This window comes from Propithecus coquereli, unplaced genomic scaffold (assembly GCF_000956105.1).
Source record: "Propithecus coquereli isolate 6110/MARCELLA unplaced genomic scaffold, Pcoq_1.0 Scaffold140, whole genome shotgun sequence".
NCBI classification, from domain to species: Eukaryota; Metazoa; Chordata; class Mammalia; order Primates; family Indriidae; genus Propithecus; species Propithecus coquereli.
The window spans coordinates 89,925-108,086 of record NW_012138303.1 but is presented as its reverse complement, the minus strand read 5'-3'; the positions used below and the strand labels follow the sequence as shown (position 1 = coordinate 108,086).

Sequence of the window (18,162 nt, the reverse complement as noted above, 5' to 3'; positions counted from 1 at the left end):
TGTAAGTGGAATCATACGATATTTGTCTTTTCGTGACTGTAATCATTTTAAATCTTAATCCACCCTAATAATGGCAGCCTCTCGCATTTGAGGTTTCTTTTTAAAAATTATTTTAAAAATATTTTTATTGACCAATATTTGTACATATTTATGGGGTACATGTGATATCTTGTTACATGCATAGAATGTATAATGATCAAGTCGGGTATTTAGGGTGTCTATCACCTGGAGTACTTATCGTTTCTGCCTGTTGGGAACCATTTTTAGGTTTCTATTGGCTCATGATTGCCTTCCCAAACCCCAGTCATTAGTGAATCATTTCCTTTCTCTAAGGGAAGAAGACGACACCTCAAAGCTCCATTTCATCTTTTTGAAAGAGGGGACCAGGATTAGGGAAAAGGGGAGCACTGAAATTAAAGTGAAGGAGTTGCAAAGAGGTGGGCATTAACTAAGGAAAAGGCCATCCGCTGGGTCAGAGTAGAGCCTCTGTAGGGTTCCTCCTTCCTCTCTCCCGGGTGAAAATTCAAACCTGTGCAAAAGTGCGGAGAATGGTATCACCAACCTCTGTGTACCTTTCACCCAGATCCAACAGTTATCTGCATTTTTTTAGGGCTCATTTCTAACGTAGTCCAGGAGGAAGAAAATACCTGAAAAATCTAGATTAACCCAGAGGCAGGTATTTCTTTGCTTGTTCATGCAGTTGTATTTATCTCCTAAGTGATAAAGGGTTTCTTCTGCCTTGGGACGTCTTACTACCTCTAGGTTGAGGCAAAGAGCCAGGAATGTCTGATTGTGGGCAAGTCCTTTAGCTCTGTTTCCTCATCCATGAAGGGGAGCACATGTGACTTCTGAGGATGGTTATAATGTTGACGTAGGGCCTGCCACCTAATAAGTAATCAGTTACAGCGTCAGCAGTTAGTGGTGGTGTGTTTGTGGAAGGGAAGGGTCACCAGCCAGGTCCTTCTTGAAAACACGGGACTGAGATATGCAGCTGTGGGTCAAAAATAAAGGCCATACTTTTTTTTTTTTCTTTTTTTGGTGGGGGGACATGGTCTTCCTCTGTTACCTGGGCTAACGTGCAGTGGCATCAGCGTAGTTCACTGAAGCCTCAACTCCTGGGCTCATGCCATCCTCCTTGCTCGGCCTCCCAAAGTGCCAGGATTACAGGTATGAGCCATCCTGCCCGGCCATCCTGTATTGCTGATCGAGAATTGTGATGAGTGCTAACTTTCTAGAATTGAACCAAGTCTAGGTTCATTGACTCAGTTTTTGTTGGCCATTGTGCAGATTCTGTCCTAGGTTATGCCCTGGTTAAAGGAAATGATTGTTCATCAGCAAAATGAGATAGTGTAACTTTTTAATATACATATATATTGTTTTGGTGGTGATAGGATTACTGTTCGTATTAAAAGTATTTATGGGTTTTAACTATAAAAAATAATATAATTTGAATAACCAGATAGAGGATATACATCTGGCTCCACGAATCCTTCTTTTCATTTTTGTTTTTTGGACTTGTAAAAGGAATTCTGTCTACTACTAGTAAAGGTTACAGTTATAGACTTTACCTCCCTGCAACCCCAGGCAGATGTCAGTTAGGAAAAGGAAATTGTGGGTCTACAGATGTATAAAAACTTAGAGTTTATAATTGTATAGAGTCTTTGATTTTCATTTTTGAAATCTGATTTCATTTTCATTTTTGAATCTGGTTTGTCATGGGCAAGTTTTACCTTCCTGTGACTTTTTTTGGTGGGGGAGTGGGGAGGAATCTGCAGTCCTAAACTCCAGAGTAGCTTTAAATGCTTTTCTCTGTTAGTATGCAAAATTGTCATGAGAATAAAAGAAATTGTTTTCAAATAATTAACGTCAGAGTAAAAATATTACTGTTCCTCAGAAGATCCTTATTTGGTTGTATGTCACAACTTGTGCAACAGGACATATTGTGTAGAACAGTTTAATTTGCATTGACTGCTACAACTGGAATGGCCAGTTTTCCTCATGCTCAGACAAATCAAATATGCAACTTGGTAAGAATTGTAACTTTTAAAAGATTTTGTGGTTTTTCTTTGTTAAAAATCATTTGGTAAAATACGTTCAATAGTAAGGCTTGTAAGGTTGAGCTCCCAAACCTCTAAATATGCTATTTTTTCATCTCTTATAATTAGGTCAACCAGTTCCATAAGGAGGGTTAGGTTATGTCTTTGAGAGTTTTTTTATGACACATTCTTATTTTTAAATTAATCTTTGTATCAAACGAAAAAATGAAATCGATTGTTTGATAAATATAACCCTTTGCTACCTCATTCTTTTGAATGTGCTTGTTTTTATAATTTTCCTTTCACAAAGAGCATATGTTATTGGAGAGAAAAAGAGGGGAGATATATGTATCTATTATTACTAACAGCACTACACAGCACAAAGCATGTGGGTTGGAGTTCGTTTGGAACTGGCTTCCCCACTCTTAGTTAGGATACCCTGAAGCTGTTTTAGGTGTTGGTGATGTTCGTGTCCCTTGTCCTGCTTGTGTAAGTGGTGCCACGCATTTGTGAAAACACTGCGTGGTTTTACTCTAAGGGCATAGAAGTCCGTGGCTATGGACCAGAGCAAAAGTAGCCAACAGCAGTAGGATTAAAGCCACGAGCTTGGCCCTACTGCTAACTAGCTGAGCTCCCTGGCTGTGTTTTTTGATTCTGTTGATCTAAAGAGATGTGCAGGGCTGAGGCATGTCCCACTGGGCCTGATCACCTCATGATGCCAAGGCCCTTGTTCCACTTTCTGCTGCCTTATTTGTTTGCCTGTACCAGAGCAGAGGCGGGCAGAATAAAGTAGCATTGCCTCTTATCAGTGGCTTTGGGAAGGGCTTTTATGGAAGAAGAGGTAGAGCTCACCTCGCCCCTTCCCCCACCATCACTGCAGGTCCCGGGAGGGGAGGAGGGACGTTTGGGAACCCTAGACCTCCCTTGCAGCAGGCGTATCAGGCGAGTCCTTCTGTCTTAGCCTTTTAATTCATCATACATGACGGCAGCCTCTGGCTTCTTCCCTCCAAAGCCCTTCCCTAGAGAGTGTGCTTCAGCTCGCTGACTCTCCTCTCATGCCCCGCTGTTCTCTCTCCTTGCAGTCCTCCGTCTGCGCTAAGATCGTGCAGCTCCTGGGGCAGAATGAGGTGGACTATCGCCAGAAGAAGGTGGTCATCGTGAGCCAGGATAGCTTCTACCGCGTCCTCACCTCGGAGCAGAAGGCCAAAGCCCTGAAGGGCCAGTTCAACTTCGATCACCCGGGTGAGTCGGGGCGGCGAAGGGGGTGTGTGCGCTGTGGTCCGGGGAGTGTTTTTCTTCTGCTCGTGAGCAAGCCGCTTAACCTCTCTGAGTCTTTATCCATCCCTAAAATAGGGGACAGATAACTACGCCACAGGGTTATTGTGGGGCTTATGTGAAAGAAGGAATTTTGAAACACTCCTTGTCACACCTGGCTCGTTAAATATTAATACCGATTGAATCTGTACCGAGACAAAGCGACTCTGTATGAGCCTGTGACTCGAGGAGGGCCAGACGTAGGCTACAACGTACACAGCTGGTCCTTCCGCCTCCTGATCCGTGCCACACCCTCCTCCTCCCCACGCGCGCGCACAGGGCACATGCACCAAAACTCACTCGCTGGGGGCAGAAAAAGAGAGGAGGGGTCGGGGTGGCTGCCGAGTGATTTTTGCCTTGCAGCCCCAGATCAGCACACTGCTGCTTTAGCTGGTTTGGGTTTATCGTAATTGTTGGACTCACACTTTCTTGGCTTGGTGCCTATTGTACTCCCCCCTGTCATGGGTATGCTTCCCAGGTAATCATGTGCCAATCCTGGGGTAACAGCTGAACTTGGAGAGGGGAGAGAGCTTTCTGAAGCCAGGGATGGAATGTCAAAGAAGAGGAAAAGAAATCAGTTTGTCAGAACTCGTTCACACATGCATTTCGACACACAGGGAACTTTCATTCTGCTTTCGGTAGAAATCCAGCTTGGGTGGGCAGTGTGCTGCTGTAGGGTGTGGTGTACCTGTGTGCTGTGAGGATGCCCTGTGCATGATTATAGGAGATGCTATTTTAAAATTAAGAAACACTTTAACAGTTTGATTTCCTTCAGATGCCTTTGACAATGAACTCATCTTCAAAACACTCAAAGAAATCACTGAAGGGAAAACAGTCCAGATCCCCGTGTACGACTTTGTCTCCCATTCCCGGTAAGTGAGCTGTTCTGGGCTGGGATTACTGCCTGTTGCTCCCTAGTCTGCGCTGAGACCCCCACCTCTAGCACTTCAGACCTGCAGCCAGCAGTGGTGGGACAGTGGTAGCAGCACATGCCGTTGGGCACACGGGTTGGGGAGTTCATCCGGACACTTCCTGGGACAGTCCGGTCATCATGCTTCATTACCTCGGGAGGTTCATGACTGAGCTTGGACGAGGACTGCACGTGTGTTCTGATCTGCATCCCTGAGCTGTTGCTCTTGGAACAAGATGTAAAGGGCTGGCTGGAGGAAGGGCAGGAAGAAGAACAAAGAAAACTGTTGTTCTTTCCGCTCTCCTGGTTCACTTGGGATTAGACCATTTGCAGAGGTGTGAGGGTTTGAAGTTACTAGATGCTAATCTCAGAATCAACCAAACCCTCCAGAAAGTTTCTCAATCCAATCAAACCAGTCATTTCCACTGGAGCCTTGATTTTAATGATCCTGGTTAGGAATAGAGGAGTGGCCACACTTCCACCGCATCCTCTTTCCCTCTGAGTGGTGGGAACGGGCTCCTGGAGGCTGGTACTCCTGCTGGCCAGACGCCCACGCTCCTTCAGAGCTGTGCAGAGCAACTCTGCCAGCCTTTAATGCGGCACATGCATCCTGTGTTTTTCTCATGAGCCAGAACTTGAGAGTGTGGGGAAGATTTGGCTGGAGGAGGGCGATGAGACAGAGCATGCATTGGGATGCAGAATGGGCCTCTTCACCCCCACCTGTCACCAGTATCCTCGGAAGCACTTTCTACTCTGGGCCAGATTCCACTGTGAGGGAGATTCAAAGATCAAGATACCATATGTTACGCCTCCCTGTTTTCCTACCAAACCACTACAGATCATGCAGGGATGAAGGGGTTTAGTATAGGAATTGGAGCTCACGCAGACATTGGCCTGGGGGAGTGAAGACCTGGAAGGGTGTAGAGAAATCAGAGAACGTAGTCCCCAGTGGCTCCAGCCCGAGGCCCTGGAGCTGCGGTCCATGGAAAAGTATAAGAAGCCACCGTGCCTGGGCCCCAGCCTCAGCGTGGGAGCTTGTGGAGTGTTTGCAAAGTTTCCCTGTCTGATTATGACAGTTTCCTGAACATTATGGATTTTGCTTCATTTTCCTACCTTCTAAGTCTCTCGTTGGCAAAATAACCTGGAAGCACAGGGGAAGGGGGATTCAGGGAATCGTAGTTCCCCCTTAGAAAGGAGTGGTGATGGTGTCAAGTTGACAAGAGACAGTCTAGCCTGCCATTTCCCAAGTTCAGGGTGGGCACCTGCTAAAGTTAAAATGCAGCATGACAGCCAAGGCAAGGGCCTGCAGAAGAGTGTATAGGAGGGAAGAGCTGGGGCATTTAGAGCAGGCCGTACAGAGGAGCTGATGGGTAAGCCTCATATTGGAAAGGATGGGAAACTGTTGGGGAAAGTGATTTCCAAGGTGAAGGGTAGGGAAGCATTTCAGGGATAGGCTTGGGCAAGCTTGGTAGGAAACTGCATTTGGAAGGGGGGGAGGCAAGCAGGCCTTGGATTGTGAAGGGCTGTGGACGGCAGGGCCAGGAGCACAAGCGTGTTGGCACTAGGGAGCCTCAGATGGCTCTAATGTAGGAGCAGAAGGATCATTCTGCTGGCAGGAGGAGAGAGGATCTGCAGTGCCATTTATGAAGGAGCCTTTGGAGCAGCCCAGTGAGAAACGGGTAAGGCCGTGGAAGTGAGGGCGGCTGGCCGGAGTCAGGGCCCGACCAGTGCAGGGTCCGGGAATGGAGGAGAGGAAGCTAACTGCCTTGCGCAGTAGGAGTTCCACGAAGTTCGTGTATTAACAAAAGACAATCCTAGCAGGATTCCCAGTACACATAGGTTTCTCTTTTCCTCCTGGTTTGTCTCATACCTTATTCTTTAAAACCTTATTCTTGAGCAGCCCAGAGCCCATCTCTTCTGAGAAACTTTCCCTGACCACCCTGTATCACAGCCACCTCTCCACCCCCTCCCCAGATCGCAAGGCCTGCTTGTGAGGCATCCAGCTGTTTAGGGTTACCTGATCCCACCCGCCTATGCGCATTGGTAACATAGGGACACTTCGCCGGACTAAGACTAAGAAGACACCTGTTCTCTGCAGATACCCTTCTCTGGTCTTTCTTTTCCTCGTAAGCCAAACGAGGTGGTTGGAGTAGGTTATTGCGAATGATGTAATCATCTAAGCGTCTTCGGGGGACTTCCCAGGCAGAGTCCTAACTGGTATATTAAGCCAAGTATGGCTCCTTGCCCATTCTGCACATTTATTGCTCAATAATTTTTATTATTTATTTTTAAAAGCTCTGAGCTGTTTTGAAAGGACAGAGGAAATGCTGCCTGTGTCCTCTCTGCCAAAACTTGTCTTTTTTCCCCTCCTTTCTCCCCCTCCCCCTCCCTTCCTCCATCCTTTCAGTTGCCTCAGGGCTTGGGGGAGGGAGTGGGGTGGTTGAGAGAAAACTGTGAGTTTCTGTTTTTGAAGTTCAGAGTGTTGGGTTCCATAAATGCCAGGCCTGAGAGCATTCTTGGAGACGCCTTCGGAGAAAAAAAGAAATCACATCTGCTTTTGTCTGCCTTTATTCTTCATTCAACAGCAGGATTTTTTTTTTTTATTATTCCGAGAAGGATGTCTGCCCTCTGTTTCTGCTTTATGGTGAAAGCTCAGAAGAACTGGTCAAAGGAGACCTTTGTCCCAGCTGTATGGCCCCTTTTTTGACTCTTCGGTGGTGGTCTGGGGGCTCTGTGAGGCTGAGCTAGCTGCGCTTTTCACCCCTGCTTTTGAAGTCCGAGGGGGGATGGAACCCAGAACTCAGCCCAGCCAGATGCTCTGGCCCTCGTTCTCCTCTTCCTTGCTGTCCCCTGCCTGGTGCGGCCGTCACCTGCTCTGCGCTTTGCTTTGCAGGAAGGAGGAGACGGTTACTGTCTACCCTGCAGACGTGGTGCTCTTTGAAGGGATCCTGGCCTTCTACTCGCAGGAGGTACGAGACCTGTTCCAGATGAAGCTTTTTGTGGATACAGATGCGGACACCCGGCTCTCCCGCAGAGGTGTGTTCTAAAAGCCTCAGGTGATCCTGTTGGTGGCTACTGTGGGGGCAGGGAGCTGGGAGCCTGTGACAGGGCGCCCCTCCCTCCAGTCTGGAGCCTGTGCCTTCCCCAAGGCAGCTGCGCGGGCACAGGGCACAGCCTGCTGCCCAGACGTTTGCTGACATTTGAGAAGGGATTAGTCACATAGTATTTTGGTCAGGGAGATGAAATAAGAAGTTGACATTCCGATTTTGTTGGGAAAAGGTTTGCTTAAATGCTTAGCTCCTTGTGATTTCCCCATAAAGCATCCAAATCTTGATTTGGGGGACTAACTGTGGGACGCCTGAGGACAGGATACCCCTGTTCCTGCAGCACTGGACAGCCCATCCTGTGACCCTGCTTTGCTAGCTCCTTATCTCCAGAAAGCTTTCTGGAGGCTTTGTCACTCTTTCCAGCCAGCTCATTCGTTCGTGGTCGTCCCCTCTGCAGGCTCTGAGTGTGCGCCTGCCTGCGCTAAGGCCCTACGCTCCCTGTGTGCTGAAGGCGCAGAAATTGCATTGGCTGGGGAGCCCAGCCTGTGAATTAAGCCTGTAGGACATCGAGCAGAGAGCTTGCTTCTACTAGAGAGAAAGATCAGGAAGCTTCGTGGAGGAAGGGGGGGAGGGTCAGGACTTTGTGGTAGGGTAGGGTGACGACGTAGGCGACCCACGAAGGCGCATGGCACAGATACCGACAGTGACTTGTTCCAAGAGAGTCAGGTGGCTGGAGTGCACAGAGGTTTGCACCAAGAGACAATAGAAAGTAGCTTGGGGCCTGGTTGTGGGGACCAAGACTTCTAATCTGGTTTCCAGTAGGCAGAAGAAAGCTACTACAGGGCTTTGAGCTAGGCAAGTGAAATGGCCACTGCTCTGTGTTGGATGATGGTTCTGACACGAAATGTAAGTGAAGACTGCAGCTGGGGTAGCTGATCTGGACAGGAGCGGAGCTGTCGTCCTTAGGTGGTGGGAGAGGAAGTGGGGAGTTGGGGAGAGAAGAGAAAGGTATTAGCGTTAGAATGGACAGGACCCAGCAGGGGCAGTGAGTGGGGGCGACTGAACAAAGGAGTGGAAGATGACTAAGGTTTGAGCTTCGTCGTGTGAAAGAGGGAGGGAGACACAGGAAATGATGAGTAGCTTCTAGGCACAGGGCAAATTACTGGCAGATTGAAATTTTGTAAGCTCTCGCCCAGAGCCTCTGACCTCAAAGTCTGGGCAATTTTCTCATCTTGTTTCGTGAAACAAACATGTAGTTTATCCAGTTCAGTACTGTCATTGCAAGATCTGTTAATGGAGCCAGCAGAGCGTAGAGAAACAAGTCCCGGGTTTTGCTCTTCTAAGTAGTAGTAGGATCCATACTCCATTAAGTTAGTGACAGTGACACTTTGCTCCCAAGTGAGGTGGGGGACAGGTAGTACTATGTGATGGAAAAAACAACGGGAGTGGAAGGCACCTGTGTTGCAGTCCCAGCAGAGCCCCAGCTAGCTTTGTGGCTGGCCTCTTGGGTCACTCTAGACTTGAGTTTCTTTATGGGTAATGTGGAGGAGACAGGCCTGCTTTCAGTGTCGTGACTCTGGCCGGGTAAGACTTGTATGGTCTAATTGGACAGATCATTGAAGCCCGAGCCTGACAGCCCCCCATGCTTCTGTCCCAGGGCCTGGCTTGTCACCTTAACCCACAAAGCCAGGTTCTACTTTGGTTGTCCTGCTCAAGTGTCCACAGTAGCTTGCCAAATTAGGGAGGCAGCAGGATACACTTGGAAAACTAAATTTTGGAGTCAAGTATAATCGGCTAAGATCCTGGTTTCACCACTTACTCGATGTGTGACCTTGGCGAATTGTGTTTTAACCTCTTTGTACCTCATCTTCCTGTTGGAATGCTGTCTGATGATGAGTACTCTGGGGATAGTTGTGAAGATGAGAGGTAATGCAGGTGAACTGCCTGGTGGCGCCTTAGAGGATGAGTAACTGTCGTGGGTCACAGATCTTCTGCTGAGGTGGTCGGTGCCGTTCTGTCTTCCTGCGTTTTCTGTCAGGACCTCTGAGGGGGTCAGGTGTGGTCCTGTCCTCAGGAGCTGGGAATACCCGGGCTCATGCCATCGTTAGCCCAGTAGGTGATCGCAGTCTTGGGGTGCCGTGGTGCTGCCGGAGGCCTCGGAGGAGAGGGTGCAAGAGGATGCACAGAGATTAAAACCGAGGTTTGAGTAAGTGAATCTTAGTGTCTGGTTAAAACAGATCATCACGGGTAGATTAAACAGAGCATTCTCTGTCTCTTTCTTGTCCCGGGATCCTTATGTGAAGTGGGGGACATCCCCCAGTGATGGTGGCCATCCCTGAGGTTTCTTAGGCCAGTGCTGCCACCCCTGCTTTCCCCGGTGCTGCCAGGGAAGGACCTGCTTTCCTGTTTCAGGTCCGCTGACTTCACACGTCACCCTGGGACAGGTCACTTTTCTGGTGGACTCCTGGGACTTTCCCACGTGCTATTTTTGCAAATTCGTTCTCTCTCCACGTAGAATAACACATCCCTGGCGTGTGCTTGTGGAGTGGGGGTGTGCTATGGGGTGGGGAGGGTTAGTCAGAGCAGTTGTTGGGCTTGAGGACATTCCTGGAGGTTTGAGTTAGTTCCATTATTTACCCCTGTGTTTCTGACACCCACCCTCCTGGGCACGGGATCCCCGCATTCCAAGCTGACCCTTGTGTGGGCGGGGTCTGCCTGTGAGTGACGCAGCCCTGGAGAGACAGACGTGCCTCCTTCCTGCCGGCCCCCCTTGCGCTTCTAGGGATTGGTCTCCGGCAACGCCCACCTGCCCTGCCCTCTGCACCCTTTACCCTGACCCACCCTCGAACACGGGGCAGGGAGGAAGCGGGCGGGGGATTTGGGATGCCGACACCTTGTCTCCCCAGCGCGCCATTCCCTGTGCCTGTTGGTGTAGAAATGGGCTGCGCTGGGCCTTTGGTGATTTCAGTCTGTTCTTCTACTACAGGGTAACACGCTTCGTATCTAATTTTTAAAGTGAATGGATTTCACCATCGAGGTATTGTCTTTATTTTGGGTCCTTCTAAATTTTGTCCTTGGCTTTGGCTAACCAGAACGAGCTATTTGGATTTGGAAAGGCTGAAGTGGAGAGCCCAGCAGGGAATGTGGGTAGACTTGTGGCTTCCCGCCCTTTAGCCCATCCTCTGAACGGGCCTGTCTTGGCCCAGCAAGTGTGCTGGAGTCAGGGTGATGATGTGCGCGCTGGTTTTGAGTCCTTGGAGTTTCCAGTTTGTGCTAAGACCTTGTTCTGACGCAGTCCTTGGCCTGCCCGACCCTGTTTCCCGACTGCCTGAGGAGCAGGGCCTTTCCGTACAGTGACCTGGCTGGCCCTCTGTTGTCCTTGGCTCAAGGAGGGGTCCCAGATTGCTTAAGGCGATAGCTCTGTCAAAAGCTCTTGGGGAACAGAGGTGGGCAGTGCCTTTTGATTTTGTGTGTTCCCAGGGCCTGGGCAATATTCTGACCGTTTCCTGTTTCCTCTTCCAGAGTGGGAGCTGTAGGATGACTCCTCCCTACCTTCCCCGTTTCTCCCTCTTCCCGCTGTCTTTCCTTGTGTTTGTGTCCTGCCATCCCCTCCTGCCTGGCACCCCTGCCTTTCCAGCTGCCCTGCAGTAGTCTTTCCCATGGCTGCCCCCCACCAGCTGGGCCCGAGTCCATGGTTCCTGCCCTCCCGCTGCATTGGGCCACCTGTCAGGGAGCCACCATGCTCCTGAAGCTTCCTTAGGTTCTGTTGGCATCCTGTCATCATAGAAACACACGTGACTGCATGTGTACCACGTGCCAGCTGCTGTGCCGAGGTTTCCACACTCTCCCTGTATTCCTAAATAACATCTAAGAGGAAGATACCATTATTGTGCCTATTTCACAGTTAAAGAAACTGAGATTCAAAGAGGTTAAGTAGCTTGTCCAGGGTCACAGGTAGGAGTTACTGGGGTCAGGATTCAGGTCTAGTTCAGGGTTACCCGATAGTTAGCTTTTGGGCTGCAGGGCAGATTAGTTGTGACTCACCTGCTTGCTGCAGGGCCAGTTTCTTCTCTCCAGTGACAAAAGATGAAGTCACTAGGTCTGCAGATATAAGGGTGTCAAGGCCCTGGCTGAGGGCAAGAGGAGGGCTGGGTGACAGTGTGTGTATGCGTGTGTGTGTGTGTGTACACGTGTGTGCGCCCCCGCGTGTGTGCCCGTGTGCTGGGAGAATGACAAAGCTGCCTACGGTGCTAAAGCTGTCAGCAGTTGTGTGAAGAAACATGTTGTAAAACAAACCTGGCATCGGTATTTTCCTTAACTGTGGGGCTTTAATTAAAAGCTGCTCAAGTTTGGGGTGTGTGTGTGTGTGTGTGTGTGTGTGTGTGTGTGTGTGTGTTTCCCCAGCTCTGATACCCTTTTGATCTGGTTTCCTTTTTCCTGTGGGCTTTATCTGGAGGCATGTGAAGGACTGGAGGCCGCACTTGCTGTGTGTTTTGGCCGTGTCGAGCTCGTTAACTCCGTGTGCCAGGGCTCCCAGGACTTCCGAGGGCGAGCCACGTGGCAGGTCCTCGGGCTGCTCCTTGGCCGAGTCTCCGCAGCAGACCTGCCGGGGCAGCCGCAGGAGCAGGGCCCGTGTGCAGATGCCAGGAAAACCGCTTTCCTAGCTGGAGAAGCCACCGCTGCCCGGCTGGGTGGGCAAGTCCTGACACATGAGGGACCAACTACCCATTTTATTACTATTACCAGGGCTCCTGCGGAAAAACCACTTTGCAAATCTCGGAGCTGGTATAAAAGTCAGATGATTGGTAGCATTAGTACCTGGCTTTCTGGAATGTGCTCTTCCTGACAGTTTTGTAGCATCCTGACGTTCTGCATTTCATGTCAGTCTGCATCATAACAGAGACACCCTCCCTCCTTCCCTGTCCCTGCCCGTGTGTGTGTGTGTGTGTGTGTGTGTGTGTATAAACACATACATGTGTAGGTGTGCATAAACACAAAATTATTTACAGGCCTGGCTTTCTAGAAATCATTCACAAACATTCCCCATGTTTGTTTACAGTGCGTTTCACCCCACGCTTGAGTCTGATAACTCAGAAATGGTTGAGAAGGCGCTGAAGGGTCTTTGCGGTCCTTGTCGATGGAGACGATAACCTTTTGGGGTGGGGGTGAAAATTTTGGCAGCTCAGGCGGTAAGATTTAAAGTGACATCTGTAGGGAGGGGCTGTTTCGATAGAATCTCCTTGCAAACTCAGTACTTAAAAGGGGAAACCGAGGCTTAGGGAGGTTAGTGTACCTGGCAGAACCTGGATGATCAGTCTCCTTTCTATTTTTCACAAAAGACTAGAGAAAAAAGAAATTTAAAAAGTCATCTGGTGAACGTCCCTGACCAGGAAGAAGCAGGTAGCAGAGAGAAGATGGTGAATTTGTGTCAACCTGGGCTTTGTCACCGCCCCGGCCCACCATTCCTTTCTCAGCCTCTCTAAGTGATTTTCAGTTCGCAAACCTCAGAGCTTGATGTACGTGGGAGTGGCAGCCGCAGCTGGGTCCTCTGCGGCCCCCGCCCCTCGTGGTTGGTGTGGGGGGAGCTGGGAGCAGGGGGTGCCTGGGCGGTGGGTCCCTGGACTGGCTTCTGAGCACAGGTGAGAGTGCGAGGGGGCAGCCGAAGCCCAGGCCGCCTCCCGTCGTTCTGGGCTCTCCAGGTGGTCCTGCCCTTCCTTGGTTCTCACTGAAATTATGATTGGGTCAAATCCTGTGTGAAACAAGAAGGCCGTGGGCCTTGGCTGGGTGGCCTTTCGTTTCAGAGACCATTATGTCACAGCAGAATTTGACCATCGTAAGCTATAAACATGTAACTTCTTCCCGAAGCTGCTGCTGATCTGCTCTCCGTGCAGTCTCCCAGGAATCCCACCTGTGGATCATCCGGGGTCTTTGTGGAGCTGGTGGGAGCCTGGCCGGCCTTGCAGAGGGCGGATACTTGCAGAATCTTGGACCGTTTTCTTGATTCTTGTTTTTCCTTCTCTTACAGTATTGAGGGACATCAGTGAAAGAGGCAGGGACCTCGAGCAGATTTTATCTCAGTACATTACGTTCGTCAAGCCCGCCTTTGAGGAGTTCTGCTTGCCAGTGAGTTGTGTTCTTCGTTTGTTTTTGTCGAATGTAGAACTTACAGTTTAATGACACATGCGAAGGTTTGTAGGTTGATGGAGTCATGGGGAAATTGACTCTCACTCCTCTCTCTGAGTGGCCCTCTGTCCTGAAGTCCCAAGAGAGGGCAGCCTTTGGTCCTTTATCCTGCCGCGAAGTTCTCTGGGAGCTCTATCCTGCTGTCTTTTCTTGGGGTCGCCCTGTCAGGTCCTGCCAGTCCTTAGGCTGGCTCTTTAATTCCCAGCAAATTCTACACTTCCCGCTTGGTGGGGTCATGGCATGAGACCCTTTACTGAGGGTGTTTCATGTCTGAGGATCGCGCTCAGCCGTTTGGGTCTCTCCAAGGTCCGAGATGGCTGGAGTGCTGGTGCACTGAGGGCTCTGCCCCAAGCTGTGCCCTTCTGAACCTCTCCCACCGCTACAGGTGAGCCCTGCTTTGAGCATGTCTTTGGCCCCTGTGTAAGGCCCGATTGGGAAATGTCGTGCCATAAGCTTCCTTACCTCTGCTGCGGCACAGACTTACCAGTCCTTCCCCATGGCAGCTGGGAATTCCCTAGGGAGGTGGTTTTCAGAGAAGGAAGGAGGGAAAAGGGCGCATTATCAGCTTTTCATCAAATCAGCCCCCAGCCCAGGAAGTGCCCTCTATTTCCTGGGGGAAGACAGGGAAGGGCACCAGAGACGAGGTGTGGTTTGGTGGGGTTCCAGTGGAGGAAGATGTGAGAGAGAACCTAGTTTTGGAAGAAGTATTTAACTCAGGAAAGTCCTACACCTCAGTTACGTGTCTTCTCTAGGTTAGTCAAACCATGATGTGACACCTTAATTATTTATAATTAAGCTGTGAGAGAGGGAGGGAGGGAGATTGGGGTCTCACCTGTCTTGGGTGAGGTCTTTGGGGAAGGCTGCAATCTGAAGACTTTGAGAATAGGTTAAGAGTAAGGCCCTGGTATGGGACCTGCTCCATTTATTCCAATAATTAACTTCTTTCTTTTTCCTCTCCTGGAAAAATAGGATCCCAAACTGTCTTCGTTTCTTTAAGTCTGTTAGTAGGTTTTATATCAAAACAGACTCAGTTTCAGATCAGGACAGATGGGCTTTCTGAGTCAGCTGAGTAACCCTGGTGCTTGATTCATCGCCCTGGAAAACGACTGGGTTACAAGATTAGGTTACTGGGAAGAGGCCCAGAAAATCCTTTTCATCCCGTTATCTATCTGAAGACCTCTCCTGCTCTTTTTAACTTAATAAATAAGAATACAAAGTACATTTATTATTGGCTATCAGTTAGAGCAAACTGCCAGTTTCCTGCTATTTAATTTAGTTGTAATGGAGCTCAGAATTCTGGACAAATGTTTTCTGGGCTGTTTCTGCTTGTCCGCACTGTGTAGCCACCCTACTCAGGGAAGACCAGCTCATTCCCCTGTGAAGTCAGGAACTTGGACCTGCTTCGTTCCAGCTGGGTTTGGGCTTGACACTTACATTTCTTTCAACAGTTCTAGCATGGAAGCTGCACAAAGGAAGGGTGCCCACACACTCAAGGTGTCATTTTTGTGGTCTTTACGCTAAACTTAGGTTGTATGACAGGATGTAGTTATTTGTAGAATGGTCCCCAAAAATCTCAAGGAAGTTTTTCTTTCTGTCCTTTTTTATTCCTTTCTTTCTTTTTCTGAGAGACAAGGTCTTGCTCTGTTGCCTCCTGAGTAGCTGGGACTACAGGTTGCACCACCAGGCCGGGCTAATTTTTTGTAGAGACAGGGTCTCGCTATGTTGCCCAGGCTGGTCTGGAACTCTTGGCCTCCCAAAGTGCTAGGATTACAGGTGTGAGCCACTGTGCCCGGCTGAGTAAATTTGAAATGAAAAAAGGGGTAAGAGAATGTGTCTCTGGCTTTATTTATTTATTTTTTAATAGTATCATAACAGAGCCAGTGAAACTGGTCATCAGCGAAGATGACTTGTCATAATTTTAGCCCTGCGCTAGGAGTGAATAAACACCTTTCAGACTGTGTGAAAGTCCAAGGTGAACCAGTCCCCATTTAAGTTTGGGTTTTTCTAATTCGTTATTTTTCCTAATGCTGTAGAGGCAATTAAGTGTATGGTTTCAAAGATCATGTTCTCTGTGTAGGTCATAAGCTGAAACAATGTAATAGAACTCAAGAAAAAGTTAAATTATTATGTAGATAAAAAGCCATGGTAGATAATTAATAGTTGAATTCTAAACTGGTTTTGAATTAACCACTCAGCCTGGACCACTTTCCCTCCTTGATACGTAAAGTCTTCACTCCTCCCTCCCTGCTTCCCTTCTTTCGTTCACATTTCACCTAAACGAGGCACTTCCTTAGTTTCCCCAGGTTTCCAGAAGCATTCACTACGAAGTTATAAACAACATTATATTCCAGGTTTCGTGCTAGGCTGCCCCCTTCCCCACATTCCCTTGGAGAGGGGCCTGGGCCAGTTTGTCTCTGAACATCTCTCTGTTGATGCATTGTAAATGTCTTTCTCCACAGACAAAGAAATACGCTGATGTGATAATCCCCAGAGGGGCAGATAATCTAGGTGAGTCCTGGCGGGGTGTCATCCTGTGGTATATAACTTCTGCCCTTTGTCAGTCATAACGTGGGACAGGATGTGGTGACCAGATGGGCTCTGTAGACCTGGCTGCACCACTAGTCTGTGATTGTGAGCCAGAAAGGCAATTCCACCTGCACATCTGGCCTTGGGGACAGGCCCCTGGGCATATGTGGCTACCTGTATGTGGACAGATGTGAACTTGTGCTTGTCGGGCAGAAGTAGAGGGCTATAGACTACTTCATCAAGGAGAGAGGAACACTCCCTCCCCAGCGATGACACTTGGATACCTTACATCTGAAGTTACCTTCTAGCAAAAGTATATTTCCTCTTGATCTAATTTAGAATGGCCTGCCATCTTGGTAGTCCTTCCTAAAGGGAGCTGTTTGCCACCATTATTATATTTATTTCTTTGCTTGTCTGGGAAGTATGAATATCTCTGGACTAGGCATAGTGTGGCAGAGTTGACGTCTAAGACAGGACCTTGTCTTCTTATTCTCTTTATAATTTATGTCAGTTTCCCTCCCTTTAAAAGCTTATTTTTTTGCTGAGCTGTTTGGGAATCGATCACAGCAATGAATATTTCACTGTATATTTTTAAGAACAAGGACATTCTCATTCTTCTCCACAGTGCAGTCATCAAATCTAGGAAACTTACTATTGATAGAATCTTTAACCTAGAGGTGTTCCTCAGCCTGCCTTTGTTCGCCACAACACTGACATTTTTGAAGAGTACAGCCCCACTGTTTGGTAGGATGGCCCTCAGTTTAGGCTCATCCTTTGTTTCCTCTTGATTAGATTCAGTTCCTACAGTTTGGAGGAATACCATAGGGGAGTTGTCGTGTGCTGCTATTCTTTGTCATATCAGAAAGCACTTGATGTTTATTCCATTTTTGGTGTGATAACATTGATCACTTGGTCGATGTGTATAATTTATTTCTAATGTTTATAAAAGATAGCTCCACCTTATTTTTGGCGAGGGGAGAAGACCTTCCATGGGGTCGCTCTATCTTGGGATGGAAAGCTGGTAGGTTCCCCGGTAGAAGGGTCTCCTAGCTAACTCAGGGTGTTGGAACCGGGGCTGATCACCAGGTCTGCAGAGTTCTGGTTGATGGCTTCCTCCGGGGGTGAGTCTGCTCGTCTGACGAGAAGCCCATTCGCTGAGGGCTTGCTCTGTGCGAGGCGTTGTCTGTCTCACTCCTTAGGACCTGCCTCATAGGCGGGTTCTGTCAGCCCAGTGGGAGGCACCTGGAGGTTGCCTGGCAGAGCCGCTTCCCCTGGAAGGCTTTCACCTGTGGTTCCTGTGTGTCCTCTCACCCCGACAGACACCCGTGCTCACGGTCTCGCAGTGTGTGCGCTTGCGCCTAACGCTGTTGGTCTCTGCCCCACAGTGGCCATCAACCTCATCGTGCAGCACATCCAGGACATCCTAAATGGAGGGCTCTCTAAACGGCAGACCAACGGCTATCTCAACGGCTACACCCCTTCACGCAAGAGGCAGGCATCGGAGTCCAGCAGCCGACCTCACTGACCCCATCTCCTGCAGACCCCAGCCCCTGTCTCCGAGAGGCAGGAGAGGTCAGGAGGCAGCATTCATCTGTACATACGGTTTCCTACGACATGGCTGTATTTAAGAACACACCATGAAGATGAAATGCCTTTGATTTTTTTTTTTTTCTTTCTTTTTTTCTTGGTATCCTCAGAAGAGAGAATGGCCTCTTTTTTGGTTTGTTTCGTTTTTGTTTTTTCTTTTGAGACAGGATCTCGCTCTGTTGCCCAGCTTAGAGAGTAGTGGTATCATTATAGCTCACTGCAACCTCAAACTCTTGGGCTCAAGCGATCCTCCCACCTCGGGCCTCCCAAAGTGCTAGGATTACAGGTGTGAGCCACCACGCTCAGCTCTTTGATTTTTTTTTTTTTCCTTTTTGTATTTTGGAACAGCAAAATGAAACAGAACTTGACCCTGAGCTTAAATGACGAAACTGTGCCAACTACTACTGGTGATGCCTAATTATGAATCCAACGTGTAACCAGTTATAAATACATATATATATCTATATATATAAAAAGGATCTATTTTTGTGTAAATGTACAAATACTGTAAAGCCGTCTGCCGTAAGTATTTTGCAGGAGGGCCCGGACTTGAGTGTTT

General features: G+C 48.8%; 1 protein-coding gene across 1 annotated transcript in view; it reads left to right on the top strand.

Moving 5' to 3' along the window:
* Positions 1–17,772, top strand: part of UCK2 (uridine-cytidine kinase 2) — an 85,648-nt gene extending 67,876 nt beyond the window's left edge. The window contains exons 2-7 of the mRNA XM_012639578.1: positions 3,119–3,278; positions 4,126–4,222; positions 7,154–7,296; positions 13,333–13,430; positions 15,950–15,998; positions 17,402–17,772. Coding sequence (XP_012495032.1) covers positions 3,119–3,278; positions 4,126–4,222; positions 7,154–7,296; positions 13,333–13,430; positions 15,950–15,998; positions 17,402–17,541 — 687 coding nt within the window. The 3' untranslated portion in view covers positions 17,542–17,772. The remainder of the gene's footprint in view (positions 1–3,118; positions 3,279–4,125; positions 4,223–7,153; positions 7,297–13,332; positions 13,431–15,949; positions 15,999–17,401) is intronic.
* Positions 17,773–18,162: the final 390 nt, after the last annotated feature.